General features: G+C 54.3%; 1 protein-coding gene across 1 annotated transcript in view; it reads right to left on the reverse strand.

Annotated features, from left to right (window-relative positions):
• The window catches only part of ACSL6 (acyl-CoA synthetase long chain family member 6), a 19,447-nt gene extending 6,531 nt beyond the window's left edge, over positions 1–12,916 (reverse strand). Inside the window, exons 1-12 of the mRNA XM_026046094.1 lie at positions 12,701–12,916; positions 10,293–10,407; positions 8,517–8,581; positions 8,234–8,335; positions 7,991–8,090; positions 7,231–7,409; positions 6,886–6,918; positions 5,999–6,050; positions 4,851–4,924; positions 3,316–3,393; positions 1,320–1,454; positions 370–504 (exon numbers count right to left, since the gene is read on the reverse strand). Of these exons, the coding sequence (XP_025901879.1) occupies positions 370–504; positions 1,320–1,454; positions 3,316–3,393; positions 4,851–4,924; positions 5,999–6,050; positions 6,886–6,918; positions 7,231–7,409; positions 7,991–8,090; positions 8,234–8,335; positions 8,517–8,581; positions 10,293–10,407; positions 12,701–12,895 (1,263 nt within the window). The 5' untranslated portion in view covers positions 12,896–12,916. The remainder of the gene's footprint in view (positions 1–369; positions 505–1,319; positions 1,455–3,315; positions 3,394–4,850; positions 4,925–5,998; positions 6,051–6,885; positions 6,919–7,230; positions 7,410–7,990; positions 8,091–8,233; positions 8,336–8,516; positions 8,582–10,292; positions 10,408–12,700) is intronic.
• Positions 12,917–21,766: the final 8,850 nt, after the last annotated feature.

Below are 21,766 nucleotides of genomic sequence, written 5' to 3' on the forward strand. Positions count from 1 at the left end.
ATAAAATAAAATAAAATAAAATAAAATAAAATAAAATAAAATAAAATAAAATAAAATAAAATAAAATAAAATAAACACCCCAAAATCTACCTGGGTACTAGCCAGCCCCACACCAACTCCCAGCTCTCTGCCACACTCCATTTCTTCAGTTAGAAATACAATTGCACATCTGCACATAACTCATGCAATTAAAAAAAGCACGAAGGAATCTGAGCCTCCCAGGGCAGCACAGTGCCCRGAAAGCCCAGCTAGAAGCCAATTTAACCCATTTCTGACCACGGAGACGCGTGGCAGGCAGCAGGACCTCCCCATCACTGGCTCCAGCATCCCCGCCTGGTATCTCCCCTGTATCTTACTGCTGCCCCTTACCTGTATCTTATTGAAGAACAGCTTGTCCCACAGGCTGTCGTTCCTGACGATGCCGTGGCGAACTTCGGCCTTTTTCCTCTTGGCAGCAAATTCCAGCATCCAGCGCTTCAGCGACGTGTCCGCCTGGCTGAAGATCTGCGGGGGCCCGAGACAGAGCAGAGCAAGTTGGGCTCCCCGGCCCGGCGGGTGCAGCGATCTCAGCCATACGCTTAAATAAGGCGACACTATGACTTTACTGGCACTAATTCTGCTTGTCCTGCTCTGCTTGCTGCTGTGGGGACTGTTGTTTTGGGGGGAAAAAGCATCAGGCTTTAACAAGCTGCCAGACATGCACAGCCCTAATCCCGCGGGCATCGTGCTATGGGCACCAATGTCTCATTGAACACTGATGCAAAAGAGAAGCCTCTGGTGCCCATCTCTCTGATCAGACACCAAGCCCAAATCCAAACAGGTCTGAATTTGGGGAAAGAAACACAATCAGCAGCTTTTGTCTGRGCCCATCACCATGGGATTCATTTTCCAAGGAGCAAATATTCCCCACTAGTCAAACTGACTTGATACAGTGACCAGACACGTGAGTCTTAAATACCCCTCTGGACCATCTCTTGTTTTAAAAAGCTCCGGATGAGAAGCCTGCCCCACATTCCCAAACCCCCAACATCTGCTCCACGGGGACCTGCATCTGCCACGGCCATCCAGGGAGGGGAAAGCTCCAAAGTGGCCTGAAGCCCAAAAGCTCTGAGTACACCCAGGTTTGACTGATGCCTTTTGGAGGTGGAAACTCCTCATCCCTGGCAAGGTCATTGGGAGCAGGACAAGAACATGTTTGCAACCAGGCAGGGCCACCGGGAAAGACCATGAATGCTGTGGGAGTGCTATGGGAATGCTGTTGGAGAAGCACGACTGAGTGATAAACCTCATGAGTGCAGAGAGCATGAAGACCCACTCACCTTGTCGTACATCCTGTTGAGGAGCCGCGGCACCACGGGGAAGATGGTCGGGCGCAGCGCCTTCATGTCGTCCGACAGCAGACGGATATCCCCTTGGAAGAAGCCGATCCGGCCCCCGTGGCAGTACACGACGGACTGGCAGGGAGAGAAGGCAGCGGCTGGAGCATCCCTGCCCGGGATCATCCGGGAGCATCCCCGCCGCGCGCCTCCGGCCGGGCTGCTGCTCCACGCAGGCACCCAGTGCCTCTCCAAAGGGACAGGAGGGTGACAGCGCGTTTGGCACTCAACAGGAGCCTCCGCTGGGAAACCTGTTGGGATTGGGAATGTAGCACCCGCCAAATCTGCCGCTGTCCCTGCAAGAGCAAGGACRCGGGGGCATCAGGATGAGAGGTTTTCCCTGCATCCCTGTGCCCGGGGATGGAGGGGTCCTGGCCGAGGCGGGACCTGCCGCTGAGGAGCGGGAACCCGCTCGCACGGAAACACGGAGCGCCGTCGTGAGCAGCAGCCCGCTGCGGGAGCTCAGTGTTAATGGTTAGCTCTGTTTAAACGTGAGACTGTGTCAGCAGCGCAGTGCCTGGCTCCGCACCCCAGGACGCTTTTACATCTGGAAGCCGCCAGTTTGGAAAGGAATAAAAAGGCCACTTTTCAAGCAAATCAGAAGAGAAGTGGATGCGTGAGACAGTGCAGAAGTTAGCGCTTTGCAAGATGCAAATGGAGAACATCAACACCTTTTGGCAGCCTTTTCTACCCAAATCATTAGGGCAATTGAAAATATCTTAAGAAACACTGCACTCTTTTGGGGCTGTCCCTAAAAACCGATGTTAACCTGAATGGGCCCACAGCTTTYCCACTGTCCAGAGAGTGCTGCTCCATGGACTGGAACTTAGTTCACAGCTTCCAGAACAGATACAGATCATCTCATCTGACTTGCAAAATACACCATTTCCACACAAATTTATCTATCCAAAAAAAAAAAAAAAAAATTTAAAAAAAGGAAGAAAAAAATAAGAAAATTGCTTTTCAGATGAGCTCCCATCCCTKGCATGGTACCCAAGGCACTTCTGCAGGACAAGTTTTTTTTTTATTTTTTTAGTTTACAAGCCAAAATTGCTGGTTATTTAGTACTTAGTTGGTTTCTTTTTCGAGGTGGAAAGGGAGGATTTCCACAGCCTCTGCAATACTGCAGCAGCCCGTGCAACGAGGYGCTTCCAGGCGTCTCCACTGCTTTCCTTTCCCATCAGGTGGCTTTTGAGCCATTCTCTCCCCGGCTGCTGGCAAAGCGCTTTGAGCAGCGGTGGGATGCTGACCAACCCGCCTGTTAGAGATACACGTGCGAGTGAGAATCCGCCGCGGCCGCTCTCCAGGCCTGCCCCGGCTTTCACTTCCAATTTGCAAGCGTTTTGCACCGCAGCACCAATTGCTCCTGGCATGGGTGTTACTGAGAGGTGGGAGGCTCAAATTCAGAGCCGCTCTGCCTCAAAAAGCATCGTTCAGCCCCAAACTGCCCTGCCTGGGAAAGCGCCGAGCTGCCGCTCGGTCAGATCCAGCCCTCACGTATGGACTCCGTTCTCAGCTCGCAGCTTCCAGAACAGACGCGATCATCTCATCTGACTTGCAAAATACACCATTTCTGCACAAATTACCACATCTTATATAAAAAAAAAAAAAAAAAAAAAAAAAAAAAAAAGAAGAAAATTGCTTTTCAGATGAGCTCCCGTCCCTGGCATGGTACCCAAGGCACTTCTGCAGGACAATTTTTTTTTTATTTTTTTAGTTTACAAGCTAAAATAGCTGGTTATTTAGTACTTAGTTGGTTTCTTTTTCGGGGTGGAAAGGGAGGATTTCCACAGCCTCTCGGGCCTTACCTGCACCATGCGCTCAAACATGTGTGCTAAAGGCAAATAGGAAACGTGCACCTCCGCGCTAGTGGGAGCCCACTGACTCTGGAAGAAAGCAGAGGAGCCCCGCGAGGCTCGTCAGCGGCAGCGCTGCTTACCTGGATCACCCTCTCAAACATRTGAGCCAGAGGCAGGAAGGAGATGAGCACATCGTCCTGTCTCGGAAAGATCACTTTCTGCAGGCGAGGGGCATGGGAGACAGAAAGGAAAGAGAACACTGACAGGAAGACAACGAGAGAGCCGTGAGATGCCGAGCGGAGAAGCGGCGGCAGGAGGATGCGGGGCAGCGGAGCCGGGAGGGAAGGGGAGCAGCGGCCGAGCGCGGCCAGAGGACACGGGAGCAATGGAGCCGCCTTAGCAAAGAGGAGCASAGACACAGAGCAGCGCCCCGGCCGCCCCGAGCTGCTGGGTTAGGTGACAATCTGCAGCAAGGTGCACTGACGCACGGCGCCAAATCGGCGCCCGGCTGTGCGAGCGCGGGAGCTTTGCTAGCGCCGGCTCTCTGCAAGCCAAGCCCTCCYGTAGAACGGTTTGGTTTGCATTAAACCAGAACAACGGCATTTAGGAGCATTTCACAGTTGGCAAATACAGCCTGGTTGTCCTGATAAACGCATAAAAAAATCAAAGTGTCTTCTTGGCATTGAAAAGTGCATTATGAGACAACTCTAAGTTGACTAAAAAATGTTCCACTTATCACTGAGCTGTTCAAAACTGGCACAAAAGCAGGGAAGCAGCAAATCCGCAGGATTTTTCTGCTGTGGGTATTTTCCTTATTCACTGGCATTACTCCCAAAGCTTTTGCACCTTGCACGGTGTCATTCCTGAGGTTGGGCATTGCTCCCCGGGTGGCTTGGCCATGGCCATGGCATGTCATAGTCCTGCAAGCACCAACACGTGACAGCCCAGTGGGGCCCATCGTATCCCACATCGAGTTTGTTTAAAAAGGGGGCCTGGAAATCGCAGAAAAGTCAAGGATTAAGACTGCGATGTTTCCTGCATCAACAGTAAGAGGAAAGCAGGTGCAGAGTAATTACCTGTGCATCCCACATGCACATTACTGTGTTGTATAATTGCCTGTTTACAAGGTAAAAATACATTCTGTGTGTTTGCTAGGCACCGGGGGTAATAATCCCTCATGGGCCGTGCTGCAGCACTTCTGCTCCAGGCTGAACTCATTGCACCAAACACATTATACACATTATATATACATTTACCTGGTCAGTGCTGTGTCTGTTAAAACACATAGAACCCCAGCTGCAACACACTTTAGTGTCAACAGAATTAACTATTCTTGTAAACAGCTGTGTGTTCTTATATGTATATTGCAAATATACATACTTTGGGTGCCTAAGGCTTCCAAACAYGCTGGAGGCACCTTGGAGCGGGTGCCTCCGTCCCATGGGAGCCCAGCTGCAGCCGTGCAAGGCTCGCTGGCTCCTGCAGCTAGGGGAGGAGAGTTGTGTGGTCCCGGGAGCTCCAGCAAAGGCCCCTCGGAGCTTCCTGATGGAACCACATGGGATGGAGCCACATGGGATGGAGCCGCCCGGGATGGAGCTTTGCAGGACGGAGCCGTGCGGCTGCCCTGCTCCAGCTCGGCGCCRGGTCCCGGCCCTGCTGCGTCGCGGTTATTCACCTCGGTCACCTTGAGGAAGCCCGAGAAGTCCGCGACCACGTTGCCGTGGGTCAGCATGGCGCCCTTGGGGTTGCCTGCAAGGAAACAGAGAGCACTGCTGCTAAAGGCCGCCCGGCAGCTGCAGCATCTAAAGCTTGAAAAAAGAGAAAAAAGTGAGAGGGTAGAAAACATGCTCAAGCTCTCAGAGTTTTAAAATTTATGCATTTTTCACAGTCATTTACTGGTAACATCTAGTAAAGTCAAGTCTTAAAATACTCAAAGAAAGAAGGTAGAAAACCAATAACAGACAGTCCCAGCAGGGCCGCTGGGCTGCAGCAGGGAAAGTCCTCAGCACCAGCAAGGGCAGAGGTTTGGAAGCAAAGCTGCCATTCTCARAGCCAGGACAACCCTCCTTCTGGAGAAACCCAGCACACGCTTATTGCTAGCAGCTAAAGCTGCTTCCAACTCTACWTTTCCAGGCTACTGGCTCTGCAGCGATTGCAGAGCTGTACGTGGACGGCTCCAGACTTGGGTGAGCTGCTGAGGACATCTCCACCAGCGAGCAGCCGCTGCGGGCACCCTCGGGCATGCAGCACCCTGCAGCAAAGCAAAACCGATGCCCAAAGGAGCAAAACCATCCTGGGCATTTGTGCTCTCTGCACATCCCGTCTCTGCTTGCAGCACTTCTTGGTAGATCTGAGGTGGGACCACATCCTGGAGAGCATGAAATTCCTGAAATTAGGAAAAGTCCCAGGCACTGCAGGCAGMGGAAACAGGGAGTGCAGTGCTGGGCAGCAGCCTTTTCCTCTCCTAAGACTGCAGAAGATAAAACATGGGTCAATCACACGTTCTGTGTCTGCACTGCAAGATGGGAAAGCAGGAGCCCAGGGAACTTGGGAGGATTTCCAGACAAATGCAAAAATCACTCTGCCAAAACGTGTGCCAGAATTCTAGTTAAAAATAAAAATACCACTGTTTTAATTTACATAGCTACTGAAACTCATCTACGTATATATATATATACACACACACACTTCAACGCTAAAAATGCATACAAATATCATTACTGTGTGTCAGGATAGCAGTCTATTTGCGCATACTGAGGTGATGCTAGTAATTAATTGCTAATGTATTCTAGCACTTCATGATTAAAGTGCTTGCACTTTTACCTGTAGTGCCACTAGTAAAACAGACGATCGACAGATCTTCTGGCCGAGGAGGCTAGAAATGTATGAGGAAGATGGGAAAAGCTCATCAGTGCAATGCAGTACAGTCAGRCAAAATGTTGCAAAAAATGCAAATGTTGCAACTTAAAAATTAAACTTCTATTTCAAATCTGCCATAAAAAAAAATTTATTCCCCTTGGTAGATATAAAAGACCATCATAAAGCTCTTTCTATCAGGTTTCTTTGATCAATAAGACTCCATTTCCCCCTTATGTTTCACTCCATCTGTGGTACCACAAGATTTTGATGAAATATTTGAGTCTCAGATCATGTACATAAACCCCCCAAAATATTGCATTCAGTTGTAATGTATTCAATACTATTGATTATTAATTTGTTCCTTTTAGAGTTGGAAAACCATTCACACAGGCTGCAGGAATAAACAGTGTTTGCCAAATACAGACATTAGATAGCAGCAATAGATGATATTTATGGTTTATAGAGGTTGTTTGGAAATTCTTCTTAAATATGCCATTCATTTTTGGCAGCATGCATGGGGGTTCACAGAGCACATAACATTGGTTGTGTGTACGGAGGAAAACAAGAGAGCTTTACTTGCATTGAACAAATACTTAACACACAATAAATACAAATACTCCAACAATAAATACAAATGCTAAGTGCATGTAAATACTTGTACCGTGCTCATGTCCCTGTCAAAAAGAGCAAAGCTTACGAGTGAGCACGGCCCATGCTGGGCTCTGCTGCTGGGACCAGGGCGATGACAATGGACAGTGCCAGGCAGCAGCCCGTGGGTCGCTCTTGTCTCGTGGAATAGACACCAAATGATCATTTCGTTACAAAAGCGAAGGCTGCGCAGGTGAACTCACCACAGGGACGTGCCGGCACTCACGGCCACGCTCCTGAAAGAGATGAAAGTGACGAAATTATTTCCAATTTCACCCGGAATGGGAAAAATGAGCGGCTGACAGCATGGGCTGCAACAGCAGCCAGCATGTGGGCCGCCTCTGAGGAGCAGGACATGGGACAAGGCGCATGGAGATGCCAGCGCTCACGGGCTGCACCACCTGCAGGGCCACACGGATGGGGACGAGCTTCCCTGACAGCGGTTTGGCCCCCAAACCTGCAGCCCCCCACCCCGGTTCACAAGTCCCAGGGTATTTTGCAGCAGGAGCTGCAAAGCCCATGGAGAMGGGGAGGCTGGAGGAACCCACCTCCACGTGGCGCATGGCCTGGACGCGCACGCCGCAGCGCACCCCTCTCTCCTGCAGCTCCTTCTCCAACGGCTCCATCAGGATGATGTTGCTGAGCCCCGGCGTTTCCCGCCTCTCCACGTGGTCCAGGAGAACCCGCGCCTTTTCCGGCTTGTCACAGATGACCGTGGAAATGTCCGCTGCAAGAAAGCGTCCAAACACTTTGGTTTTGGTAAATCTTTGCTCCAGGCAGCACGGCTGCTGGTTCAGCACTAGCACATCAGCTTTAACACTCGCTCCACACTTGCAGCAGAGATCCAGGAATGCAATAAGCATTTCTTTTAGAAATGACACTGCAATTTCACCTAAAAAAACCATCTCTGAAGATGCAGCTGATGTCTGCAAATACTCTGGGGTTTAGCTCAATATTAAAACCTCAGACCAAGGACTTTCCAAGAGCCCATGGGTCTTCTAGGAGAGCAAATATTGCAAGGAAGAGCAGGGTAGCGCTGGGCTGTTGTCTCTGASGTGTGAACTGATGGTATAGAGCAACCAAAGATACCCGACTTGTCCTACCCCAGACATACAGAGTACAAGAATGAATGAAAGAGAAAATTTCTTAACTGGTTAAAAGGATAACTGGTTAAAAGAAAGGAGTCCTGCAGTAGAGCACTAAATTACTGCACAGTCAGATAGCCAAAGACTTTTGATGAGCAAGAACAGCTCTTGGGAAAGCAGAAGACAATGAACACGCAACCCTATGTCTTTACATCCTTCTTACCTGTGTTGATGATGTAGCGGATGGCTCCAGGCCCCAAGGTGTCGTACAGGGGAACCACCACCATGGAGTAAGTGTAGCAAGCCAGCTCGGAAATGATCCACTGCATCCAAAACCAGGAGTAAGAAGGAGGCAGTGGCAACACGTCTAACACATTTGAGAGCAAGCTTAACATACAAAGCAAGCTCTCAGGTCAGGAACGCTGTTAAGAGCATGCAGTTAGAAGTTAGACTGAAACTCTCTCACCTCAGGGCGGTTTTGAGCAAAGACCCCGATAAACTGCTCTGGGGACGGTTTGCATCCCTGCTGAAGCAAGCCTGAACCCAAGGCTTCGGCTCGTTCACAGACCTGGAAGTTGAAAGGAAAATAAAAGCATAAAATGAGGAATACAAGCAAGGGGAAACTAAGCAAAGGCAACCCCAAGCCATGCAGTTTTTCCTGCAAAAATCCACCTTACAAGTCCATCCCTTGAGTCAGGAAGGATGGAACTAGCAGGGGAGCCTGTGGGAAGAGCCCCCTCCAAGCTCACCTCTTTGTAGGACAACCACTGGTAGGGCTGCTTGGGTTTCCTGAATCCCAGGCAGGGGCCGTTCTCTAGAAGACACAAGCAGAGATTTCCAAGTCACGGGGATGGTGACAAGCACCGATGYGCGGAGCAGAGCAAACACCTCGCTACCAAGGTCAGCTCTCACTTTGGAGGCAAAGCACCCATCAAGGGCCATCAAACCTGGGCAAGACAGCCCGGCATAAGGGGAGACCAGTTTCTGGGGGTTCCCCAAATTGGTGCCAAGCCCCATCTTGCAGCTGCAGAGAGTACAGCAACGATTTGCACAGAAACAACCTTATTACAACGTATTTCCCCTAAGACAGCAGGATCGTTGCTGTCTGGTGAACGCTTTCATCCCAAGTACGAGCTCCTGCCGCTCTAGCTGCCCTTTGATTTAAATACTTCAAAGTGAAAACTACTATTAATATCAATGCCTACTCGAGAGGAGAGTAAGATTATACGTAGCACTACATGCCAGGAAGTGTATTTGAGAAGTTTAATTAATTTGCTATCCGCACTTATCTGCACAGGATCCCTTCCTCCACACATCCAGCGAGTTATTTATATACCGCCCTTAACGTARCGGCACAGTGCAGAGAACTGCTGCACCGATGAGCCTTTAGTGGCTCTGGAAATAATAATATGAAATCGGAGCGTTCAATCTAGGACATGCAAATGACAGGCAGGTGCTTGGGGATCCCAGAGCAAGCTTGTCTAAAACATTGTCCCAAAGCCTAGGCACGGTAAGGCTGTAGGACACTTAGGACGTAAACGTCTCTAATTTGTAGGACCAACGTGAGAGTTCACTGGATCTTCTAATGACCAAGATGAGCATCACAAGCAGCAGAGCACGAGTAGGCATCGATCTAATGGGGAAGAGTCACCACAGGTGTGGGACGTGGCACCTCACAAGGGTATGGGGACTCTCCCAAGCTCTCATGGGTCACATCAGCAAGTAGGGTCAGATACAGCGTGATTCGCTTCCCAAAGGGCTCCTGCCAGGGCCCTTTAAGCAGCTTTCTTTAAAAMACTGCACTTCTGAGGTGTAATAAGTAATTACTGACGGCAATGCAGGATGCAAAGGCAGGAACGAGTATCGGGTTCTGCAGTGGAGGGAGAGTGCTGCCGAGCGCTGCAGCGACCTGTGCCGGGATCAGTCCCACCGGACACATCTGTAAGTGGTCCAGGGATGACTAATGCAYAGACAGGCCTGCTGATGCTGCAGAATTCAGGAGATGGAGAGCTAAAGTTGCCTGCCAACGGCAGCAGAAAGCTCTCCTGATACCGAGAGACCGCAGAGTAAAACTTAATGCTGTTCAATGCAAAACAAGGCACACAGGGAGTAATAATCCTAATTATAAACTCATAATGATTACTTATAAATCAATTGTTTGGTTATCAGTAAAAGWGATCCTGGAACTATTCTGGATGGTTGTGAAAGCATCAGCTAACCCCAAGAGAGAACAGATCAGGACACTTCCCAAGGCCCCTGATAACCCTGTCCTGGGTGAGCAGCCCGGGTCGTGCAGCACTGGATGCACCACGGGGTAAAACAGCACCAGGAAAGGTGCAGAGATGGGTGACAGGGAGGAGTGAGAGMGCAGTGAGACCTTCCATTCCTAAGGACATTTGATGGAGCATAAGAGTCAGTTTGTGGAAGGACATCCATGGAGGATGGGATGGGGAGGACTGGAAGTCTCTGCACATCCAGAGGCTCCAGGGATCTCGGCATCCCATGTGCCCGCACTGAGCACTCACCAGAGATGTTAAACCCTCTTCTGAAGACCTCGTACATGGTCCTGGCGTCGTCGTAGTAGTGCGTGAGCAGCTGGTCGCTGTCGCCTATCACGGACCTCCGTGCGCCGCCCGAGTCCTGAGGGACCACAGCAGCACAGTCAGCGGGAGCAATGACAGGAGGAGAGAGGAGCACAGAGAAGTGCAAAACAGCCCAGAAAAGCCCAGGAAAGCATCCCCAGGCTGCCGGCAGGAGCTGAGCTGCAGCTGCACACGCCGGGACGAGCTCAGGCAGCCGACACCATCCACCTAGAGCTCGTCGCGCTGCCTCAGCATTCCGTTCAAAACATACATTGCAACGAGCACTGATAGCACACCCAGCTAAACCTCATGGGCTGCAAGGAAAGCAAAGGAAAACAGTGGTTTTGGCACCTACTTTTACCCAAACTGGGCTTCTAATGCAGTTACTGCTCCTTCTCCTCCCTCCGCCCTGGAGAGGCCGCCTGCCTCCTGCATCTTTATGCACTTGCCACAACTCGGGCATTTTTAGACAAGTGTGATCTTTTTTTTCTGTACAAACTAAAAATAAGCCCCCTTTCCACTCTGCAATAATGTCCAAATGCATCTTATATTAATGGAAAGACCTGAGGACAACTGAAAGTAATTACGTTTTAAAAATGGAAAAATCCAGAAAACAAAAAAGCCTTTGCAATTGCATCTACCACACCCAGCTGAGAGGAAAAAAACCCATTTATTTACCCCTCCCCTCCAGCTGCATTGACTCCCAAATTGAAAGCACCCACCTGGAGCCGCAGGGACCGGAGCGCGCAGGGGCTCTGCACCCTCCCTGCCGCCCCTCGGCACCTCAGGAGGCATCGCCGTCCTGCACTGTCTCTTATAGGGGACCAAAGACCTTATGAAATGAGCTTAGGGATCCAAGCAACAGCCTAAACCTGCTCCCCCAGGCTTGACCCTCCTTGTTGCCACAAGAGGCAATTTACAGGTCCAGAGGAGACTTGAGGAGGATTCAGACAATTTTCAAATWATACCAAAAAAAGGCTGTAGAGAGGCTCAAACCACTGCTGGGGGGCTTGGTGATGCAGTAGCTGCGATGCAGATGTTAAGACTGGTCTGCAGGAAGGGGAAGGGGAAAGGGCTCAGTGGGATATGAAGCACCATGTGCTGATGGTTCCTGCTTAGAAGGTCATCAAGATCCAGGCACCTCTGGACACCTTCCCAAGCTACATCCCAAGTAAATCAAAGGAGAGACCAAACCAGGGGGCAGATTAAAAGAGAGGACACACTGAAGMCATTAAGAGATAAGGGCAGGAAGATAAAAAACAGGATGGCAGCCATAGATAAGGACAGATAAGGAGAAGAAGGTCAGTGAGTAGCWGTTGAGAGAGCACAGAGCAGGGCCAGGGCTGAGCAAGAAAGATCAGGAGAGGCTGCCAGCTCCCCATGGGTACGGAAAGCACATCCAGAGACCAGGACCTGGCTGTAGCTGAAGGGAATGGAGGGAGAAGGAATGGGGAATGTTGGGTGCACATCCCCATAGGTGATCCCAGTGGGTCCACTGGGACACTGCTGTCTCAGGGCAGGGATGGGAAGAAAATGGCAGTGTGAGTGAAGGGTCCGAGTTATGTGSACACAGAGTCACTGAGCACAGCAGGGTTAGGATGGGCACAGGCAACACGGATGGACAACAGCCTCATGGTGGGTCTGCTGCAGCCTGGCCCACGGTACAGAGCAGAGCAGCGAGGAGGGCAAAGAAGACTGTGCCATGATGAGAACCTGCTACAGGGTTAACTGGGCCAACAAAAATGAAATGTATTTTTGGATTTTGTTTTTTGTTTTAAAGTGAATGATGGAGTGAAGGAWGATCAGGGGCCTGGAACAKCTACCTTATGAGGAARGGCTGAGAGAGCTGGGCCTGTCCAGCCTGGAGAAGAGGAGGCTGAGGGGAGACCTGAKCAGTGYCYATAGACACCTCAAGGGAGGCAGTGAGGAGGACGGGGCGGCCTCTTTRYAGKGGTGGCCASYGACAGAACTAGAGGAAACGGCCACAAAYGGAAGCACCAAAAGTTCCCCAGGAACTTAAGGAAATTTTTCCTAACAGTGAGGGTGCCCGAGCCCTGGCACAGGCTGCCYAGAGAGGCTCTGGAGTYTCCCTCTCTGGAGATCTTCCCAACCCACCTGGACGCAGCCTCTGCCGCGTGCTCTGGGTGACCCTGCGCGTGCAGGGGCTTGGACTGGATGATCTCTAGAGGTCCCTCCCAACCTTCAGCATTCTGTGATTCTATGAAACGATCCCTAGCACTGTAGACTTCCTGCCCAACACCAGGCAGAGGTTGAGGCCCCGTGAATAAACCCGAGCACCCTCCRTGGCTGCTTCCAAGCACCCCAACCCCACGGGCAATGCTGCCTCTTACCTCCACCTCCGCCGACTGCCTGGAGAGGTCGCAGGGCGGCTGCACGGCCCTGGGCCGGCACGCGAACCAGTAGGCGAGCACGGCGGCGAAGGCGCCCAGCCCCACGAGCGCCGTGGCCGGCAGCCCGCGCAGGAGCTGGCCCAGCTCGTCGAGCTCGGGGAGCCGCAGGCCCCGCAGCACGTCCTGCGCTTGCATCTTCTCCGCCACGGAAAGGGCAAACTCTGCGGGAGCCAAAGGGAGGCAGTGAGCTGGGCAGCGGGGCCGGACCCTGCAGCGGGCAGAGCGAGGCTGTGCCCGCAGCACCTGCAGACCTGCCCTGCAGCACGTGCCTGTGGGCACCATGCCACGGAGAGCCGTCCTGCAACGTGTGCCCGTGGGCGCTGCGTGGCGCCCACCTGCCTGCAACGTGCACCTGCATGCACCACGCTCAAATATCTGCTGTGCAGTGCACGCCTGCGTGCAACACACTGTGCACAATGCACGGCCGTGTGCACCACGGTGCAGAGACAGACGGGAGCTACAACACGCGCCCGCGTGCACCACGCTGCACACATGTGCCCTGCAACACAGGCCTGCATGCAACACACTGTGCACAATGCACGGCCGTGTGCACCACGCTGCACAGATAGCTCCGCTTCCTGGCCTGCAAGTTTCACGGAATAGGGAGCAGAGCTGAGGCTGGGGTAGTGAGCTGTGCGCTGCTGGGGTGCACTGCACCTCTGSGACAGGGCCCAGTCTGCAGCACCCCAGGCTTCCCATGTGATCCCCAGCATCCCGGCATCCCAGGAGGTTGTGGCACAGCCCTCGGGAAGCAGGAGCCGAAGAGCTGTAGCTCCCCAGGGGAAAGCTCCAAGCTGGAGCAGAGCACATACATAAAAACAGTCCTGTTTTCTGCCCCTCACAAACACACCTCCCTGAGCATCTCCCGCTGAGGCCTCGCCACCCAAAACCTGCAGTTTCCCAGGGRTCACTCAGCAGGAGCCTCCGCTTCGGGTGCTGCCCTTCCCTGCTTGCTCCCCGCACGAGCTGCACYGCTCTGCGAGCAGGATGCGCTCCCGGAGCTGGAAACCACCGAGACACCCGCTGGGAAATTCCAGCTCAGATCCTGCTTTTGTTCCACGCTGGCTGCGCTCGGGCCCCAGGAGCTGCTCCTCGTTTGCTGCAATCACCGCCGGGCTCGGGGCAGGGAGCCCGGGCGCTGTCCTTCTATTTTCAGCCTCCTGGAAACCCAAGCGGCTGCAGACCCTGCCATGGCCCACGGAAAGAGCAAGGCCAGCACTCCAGGGGCCGGAGCAGCCAGATGGAGCAAAGGGCAGTGGGAATGCCAGGATGCYGAGGAGCACCTGGATGCTGCCAGCACCGCTGCCCAAGGAGCCTCTCGCCCTCCTACCCTGTGGATGCATTTGGGAATAAACATGTCACTGGAATGGGAACCCAGAGGCATCATCCAGCCCTGCGTGCTCTGGGCACCCACAGGGACCTGCCATGGCCAGCAATTAATCAGGCGCAACTGCTGGGGTTCAGCAATTATTGGGATTATTGGCCAAGCTCACGCTAATGCTATTTAGAGCCTTGCTAAACTTTTTTTACATGCTTTTGCTCCTGCAGAAGTGGGAGCCTGTAATTGCATAATTCCAACTCCATTCTCCCATTTAACATCCCCAGCGCCAACCAAGTCGTGCTGGATCCCACTCCGATCACTGCAGCAGGGGATTCTCATCAAAAGYGCCCCCTTTCCAACCCCCTGCCCTCGACACCACCTCGTGCAGGTGTTCAGCTTTACCCATCCAGAGTGGAATAACATGCTCCTAGTGCCACAAGATTYATAAAGATACATAAAGTCATTGTATATTATACCTAATTATTATAGATTAGGTATTATACCTAATAGATTATAYCTAATTCTCTGCAGCAACAGGCTCCCAATGTTGCAAGATGTAAAGATATATACAGTGACTGTACATTACCGAGATCGCAGTTAATTCTTTGCAGGAATATAAACACATTTAGGAGAAAAGCCGAGGCGGGAGCAGCAGCGCTGAGTGGCGGTGGCTGCAGCGCGGGGAGCTGTGGTTAAAGGAAAGGAGCCGGGTCGGCGGTGCACGCGGCTGCTGCGCCCGCGGTGACGCAGGGATTYAGGGAGCGCGGGAGGTGACGGATGCACGGGCCCGCGCGGCGGGATGCGTGCGGGCCACCCTGCGCAGGGCGCTGAGGAGAGGGCGCTTGTCGCTCCTGTGTTTTTGCTGGTGAGAAGAAGAGGCCTCCAGCGCCCTGAGGAGCCGGGGCCAAGCTGTCGAGGTGGCCCCTTGCCAGCCAGGCTGCTCCGGAGCGGGGCTCCGTGCTGCCTAAGCCTCTTTAGGCTCCACRGCCCTGGGGCCAGCGGGGCTCCCGCGCCGTCCACGAGCACCGGGAGCAGGGCAGCGTGTCCGGGGGGACGAGGCTGCTGCTGGGTCACCGGTGACGCCGCACATTAGTCCTGCTCCGCTGCGAGCCGAGCCCAGGGGACACGGACACGGGAGGAGGAGGATGGGGAGCGGGTGGCGGGGAGCAGGATGGGGGGGAGGGCCATTTCATGGCATGTGGAGGATGGGGAGGAGGAGGAGGATGGGGAGGAGGAGGAGCATGGGAAGGAGAAGGAGGAGGACCGTTTCATCCCATGTGGCATTAACCTAGCCCGCAGCTGCAAGCAGGGCTATCTACCAGGGAAGGCGAGGGCACAAAAACAGCCCTAGAGAGCACATCCATGCACTAAGCAGCAGCATTTATTTTTATATACATATGGATATATATGCACATATATATGTGCATATACACACAGGCAGATGTATGCATATATATTGAAAATGGGATGCACGTATATATATCCTTCTATAGAAAGATGCATTGCTTTGTGCTCAGCGTGACAGGATTAGCATTCCCACTGCCCGCGTTGTTCCCGAGGAGCCCCGCGCTCCCAGCGTTGCCCACGGAGCGCCCGGGGCGGTGGGTTAAGCTCCGCGGCGGGCGGCCGCAGACGCTGCRGGTGCCGCGCGCCGCCCGCCCGGCTCCGCGGCCGCGCGCGCCAAAGCCGCCGCTAAGAGGCTTCCGCCCCCGGCTCCTCCTGCCGTCAGCAGGCGCGCACGGACGGCAACTATTTTTAGGGGAAACCTAAAAATACCTCTGCGGTCCGCAAGGATTTGAGCCGCCTGCAGCGTTCCCAGGAGGAGCGGGACGGGACGCRCCGGGAGGTCGCCCCGAGAGCGCAGCCAAGGGAAGCCCCTGCAGGCGTTTTCCCATTCCCGCCTAGCTCTGCGGCTCCGAGCTCTGTTAACTCTGAAGCCTATCAATCACCTAACACGCGGCAACCCAAAGCCTCACATCATTACGCTTGCTTCCCAGGCTGGAATGTGACAGAACAGCCACAAGGTTTTATGGACTGGGGGTCTTAAAAACCTCATCCTGCAGCTCCAGCTCCTAGAGCTCAGCCAGGAGATGCTTTCCAAGCACTCACAGGTCTCCTTCATTTCCCCGTGCGACCCCTGATTATCCACAAATCTCCTTCCTTCCTGCAAAGGGGATTTCTGTGAGCGACGCTGGCGGGTCTGATTGCCGCACGTGCTTCGCATGCCTGGTGACAGGCGGGGAACAGACTGCGTGAATAACTGCTCAGAAGGAGCTATCTGGGGCAGAGCACAAAGAGACGCCGGAGCAGCGACGGGAAGGGCGGCAGCAGCCCCGCAACAGCCACTTTCATGGAGCGCGGGAGGCGGCGGCGCCGGCTTCCCGCGACGGGGCCTTGCCAGGCTCTGTAGATGTTTGCTTCCAAGCCCCACTGGATTTKGGAAACGCTAGGGACAGCGTCACGGCCCTTGTGCAGGACACTCGGGACACTCAGCGCGCCCGCTCGGGCGCTGCCGCATTCCACGCTGCTCTTTGCACCTGCTTCCATTTTACCCTTCTGGCTTCTTCTTATTTGTAATGAAAGCCATTAACGGTGTATCTGTGATTCGGGGCTGAGAGGTCCTGCCGCAAACTGGGGACACGGTCCCTCCATGAGGAGACACCCGGGGACAGGGAAGCAGCAACCCAGGCCGGGCAGAGCCTTGGAGGGATCTCACGCTAGAAGCGGCCCTRGAAAGGAAAGCTTACAAAAAATAAGTCCTGTCATGACCCCGCTATGATAAATACAGCTGTCTCCTTCACTTAAGCTTGTGGTAATTAGATCCCGTTAATTACCAGGGAAGCGCCCTCCGGAGCCGGGCAGTTTCCCCACGGACCCTGTCCGTGCAGGTGGTGACGAGGGGACGCTGAGAGCTGGAGCGCGCCCGGGGGAACCGGGTGTCCCCAGCGCCTGGGCACTGTCCCAAAGCGAGCGGCCACGGCGGCTCCGAGCGCCCCTGGCAGCTGCTCAAGGAAGCAAAGGGCAAGGAAGGGGCAGGGAGAGAGAGGAGGCCAAGACACCCGGAGCGCCGGCTCCCTCCTCCTGCTCTCRCAGATCCCAGACCCTGTGGAAGCAGCAGTGCAGGGCAGGACATGGAGTTGCTCACTTGCTCCAGGGGACACTCCAATGGGCCTCAGCACGAGCGCTCCTGGCCTCAACAGTCACCAACGCCACCAGCCTTCACTTGGAAACCCTCTCGCTCCTCTGGCCTCCAGGCTGCTCCTCGGGAGCACTGCCCAAGGCTCCTGGTYGGGCCCCAGCACTGGCCACTGGTCCCGGCACCAGCATTTTGGAAGTCTGGTCTCCTTCCCAGGCCATCCTGGTGCAGAGGTCACCTGGGGCCAAAAGGGCGGACGGACAGACGGACAGCAATGGGCAGCCAGGTTTGTAGTTGAGGTCATTGCAGCCTCATGCGTGGAGGTGCTGGGGCTCCTGCACAGCACAAGCCACAAGCTTGCCGGGCTCTGCAGGGCTCCCGCGGCCACATCCGAGCCCCAGGGACACATCTGAGCCCCTGGGCCACAGCCTCGGGATCTGGCGGAGGCCGCAGCGGAGGCCGYGCTCTCGCTCCCTGCGCTCAGGAGGCGCTCACCTCGCACACCACAGAGGCAGCGCCGGTGGCACCGCGGCCGCGCACCGCGCCGACGTGGCGGTGTCACCGGGGCTGCCGTGCGCCGCAGAGCGAGCGGGAAAGCCCCTTGCCAGCCCCTGTGCCGGGCGCAGCACTGCCCCGGTGCCAGCCCCGCCGTGACATCGCTACCAGACCACCGGGCTGGGACGTCACTGCCTCCCRCTGCGTGGCCCAGCGCAGGACCAGGACCTCCCGCAGTGGCACCTCACCGCGGTGCATCGCCACGCACGCCACGACGTGCAGCCAGGCCACGGTGGCCGGGCCCTTGTCACCACCCTGTCACCCAGCGCAGAGCGGCCGCGCGAGCCCGGGCGGCGGGGCTGGAGCCGGGATCGGGGGCAGGGAGCAGCCCCATCTCTCCGCGGGCTCCTGCGGCTCCCCTGCTCCTCCGGCGCGTSCCGAGCGCTGCCCGAGCCACCCCGTCCCGCCGCTCCCGCGCGGGGAGACCCTCCGCCCTGCTAGTCCCCGCGGGGAGAACGGCATGGGGGGCAGGGAAAACGGGCGCCCATCCCCAGAGCAGCCGGTCCCCGCGCGGCCGCGCTCACCGCTCCGCTCCGCTCGGCGCCGCCGCCTCCGCGCAGGCTCCGCGCGCGGCGCAGCCCGGCCCGGCCCGGCCCCCGCGCGCCCGTAACCCCTGCGGCGCCGGGGGGGCCGCCGCTGCGGCCGGAGGGGCAAAATCCCCCGCGCACCCGGTTGGTGCGTCTGGCCGGTCCGCAAAGGGAAGCGATCCCAGAAGGACCTGCCGGCTTCTGGGCTTGGAAAAAAMGGGCTTCACCCGTGCGCACCGAGCCCTACTAGTAGCAGGGCAGCAGGGTACAGTTAACACTGCCGCTTGCAACCTCCCGGGAAGCAGCAGCTGCTCCCAGGGCAGATACCGGAGCTWCCCGGTACCTGCTGGGCTCAGGTGGGGCCAGGCTGCAGTTGGGTTTAATCTGCAAAATTGCCCCAGCCATGGGTGGGTGCAAATGTGCTCTGCTCGCTCCATCTGATCCGCTCTGAGGGTCCCATTCCCACCAGCACAGAGCCCAGGGCAGCACCCTGCAYGCACCTGTGTTTATTTAGGGATAGGAGCTCCCCTTTCCAGCTCCTCATCCATGGATTTTGAGTTCTAAACGTGGACAGGGCTATGACAGGGAGATCCCAGAACCAGGGCAGCAGCAGGACCAGGACCTCACTGGAGCAAAGTGGCCACAGGCAGCTGGACCACAGCACYGCGTGGATAAACATGGGCAAAGGGGGTCAGCATAAACTTGGGGGAAGATATTTTAGGGGGAAAAATGATGTTGTGCTGAAATGCAGGATATCTATAAATATTCCCTGTTGAATTTTTCATTGGAACCGTGTGCAGGTACTTGGATAATAAAGCAACAAACATCTCTGTGGTTTGGATGTTCTGGAGCCCCTGTCTTACAAAGCAGCATCTTGCAGTTGCGTTAGGTGTTTTGTACAAGCAATTTGAGCAGAAATGAGGCCAAGCTGCAGTTTTGTTCCTAGGCAGATCTCCTGGCCTGGCTTTAAGCTCCACTGGTGCTTGCATTGCTGACCAAGGCTGGACTCCATTAAAACCCTCCAGGTTCATCCCCAAACCCGGTACAGCTCCGCACTTACACATGCCCCATCCCCACTGCCAAACCATGCCTTTTTCCCCCTTCCTTAGCCGTCCCAGCTCTGGTTTCAAAGAGTTAATGCAGGAGCAAGGCCGCGCGGCCGGAGCGCGGCTCCCAGGCGCGCCGGAGAAGCGGAGCTCGGAGCCGCTGGCRCCGGCAGCATCGCGCCACCCGCCGCAGCCTGTCAGCGGAGGGATTTGCTGGCACGTTGGCGCTCGCGCCGCCTCCTCACTGCAAATCCCTCAGCCCTGGGCACGCAAATCCCTCCCCGCCAAGGTTACCTGCTGCGCCAGCCCCACACGCAGGTCACAAAAGCAGCCGAGCGCTGGCAGGGCTGATGCTTGCGTGAGCAAGGGGAAAACAGTGCATACGGCTTAGGGAATGGGGATAACTCACTAAAAATTATGGAGAAATATAAAAARAGCCAATAAAACACCATGCAAAAGGCTTTCCGGTGCCTTGGAGCACTCCAGGTTGCTGGTGTAACTCGTGCAACCATCCAAAGCTGCAGCATGCAGGAGTCGGGGGACACTCTGGTTCATCTGAGCACACTGCAGACAGTTGCATTATTGCATTTTTGCAGAAAATTGTAGTTTGGGCTTAGATCGTGCACATTTGTGCAGAGCAGTGCTCATTGGGACCAGAGCCGTACTGGGCACACTGGGCAAGGTGCGTTTCCAATTCCAAGAGGGAGCAGAACAGCCTTGTCTTCTCCCTTCCTGTGAAACCACCTCTAAATCACGTCAAGAGGATTTCCACCTTCCCCGCCCCAAGCTGCTCTCTGCAGAAATCCCAAGCGAGCCATTGAAATCCCCTGAATTGGCACTTTCTGTTACTTCAGCCTTTTCTTACTCATTCACAGCTCTTGTTATTTCAAATGCAAATTTGGCTTCCGGATTCACTTCAAACAACAAAAGAATCACGGCCTTTCTAGAGAGTTTTCCAAAGCACAAAGTTAAAAATAAAAATAATAATAATAAAAAGTAGTAGTAAAACAGTAATTTCAGCAGTGACTCTTGCCTAGAGCAGCTCCCACTCATCTCAGAATTTTTGGAGACTGGGTCGCCCTAGGGAAGATGTTTCTTATTGCTTTAGGGATGCAGGTGAGCAGAGTTTAACTCTCGCCCTGTAGAGCTGTTGGTGGGACTGGGCCTGAAGGAATAGAAATGAGGCACTCAATCACACAAAGCTGCTATTTAAACAAGAAATTAAGCAATAAAAGTGAGCAGAATTGGTGGCATTCGCAGAGTATTTTGAGTAGATACAGGTGGAAGTGTAATGGGTGTTTAGAGAATCCCTTACCAGTAGAAACACAAGAGAAAATGCTAGACTCAAAGCACCTGCCCAAAAGGGATTGGTTCTCTAATTCCCTAAGCAGCATCATGGCCTGGGGGTACTTGAATGATTTGGTAAGTGTGATCAGAGCAACCATCACCAGATGGGCAGAGCCACAGGACACAGAGCTGGACCAGCTCTGGGAGGGCCACACGTTCACCCAAGCACCAGGTCCCTACATGGGGTCCCCTCCGGTGTTTTTGGCTCACACCATGCTGCCCCACCTGGACCTGCCGCTCTGACAGAAGCAAAGATTGTGGGGAACGTTGTTGGACTGGTGATCTTGAGGATGATTGCATATCCATCCTCAAAGGCAGACAGGGCATCCAAACGGAGCAGCACACCATCCCTCTACCTCTGGCTCGACAGCAGGATGATGGAAGCTGTCTTTGGCTTTTGCCCGTAGAGGGTGGCCTTACAAGTGTAACCGCCTCTGCAAGGTCTTTCCTATGGATGATGAAGAGACGCTTCTCTGGAAACATCATTTTCCAAGTTACCTGGTCTTTGAACATGGTCCCATCCACGCGTGGCCTGCACCAACTTGCTCGGCCAACCTCAGAGCAAGACCCCATCACCTCTGCAGCCTGTTGGCCTCACCATAGCCARCCATCACATACCAGTTCACACCTCACCATGACCAATTCATTGCACACTGATTTGGCAGCATTGCTTGGCACCAGTGAAATGGAAACTCTTTAGTGCTGTTCAGATGTGGCATTTCTGAGATGGTATCTGCACCGCAGCAGCCACATAGCTGAGCAAATGGAAACGTGAACTGTGCAATACCTCAGGCACAGACCTAGGCAAAGAAACTTCGCTCTTCATTGGGGTTTTCCTAGCGATATGATGGTGGTTTCCACTGAATAATGCGTTTTTTGAGGAGGGCAAGTGACGCTTTCTTCCTCTAGCACAAAGGAAAATAATGTGGACAAGATAAATCCAGCTACCACCTTTCCACTCTCCCAGAAATGGTGCAATCCCCAATGGGAAAACCTGAGAAACACCTTGCTGGCTAACGGGGAGGCTGTTACTTCGGGAGCTACAGGAGTAGCAAGGGAAATATTTGGGTTTTG

This window comes from Nothoprocta perdicaria, unplaced genomic scaffold, assembly GCF_003342845.1.
Source record: "Nothoprocta perdicaria isolate Ctin4 unplaced genomic scaffold, notPer1 scaffold_107, whole genome shotgun sequence".
Taxonomy (NCBI): domain Eukaryota; kingdom Metazoa; phylum Chordata; class Aves; order Tinamiformes; family Tinamidae; genus Nothoprocta; species Nothoprocta perdicaria.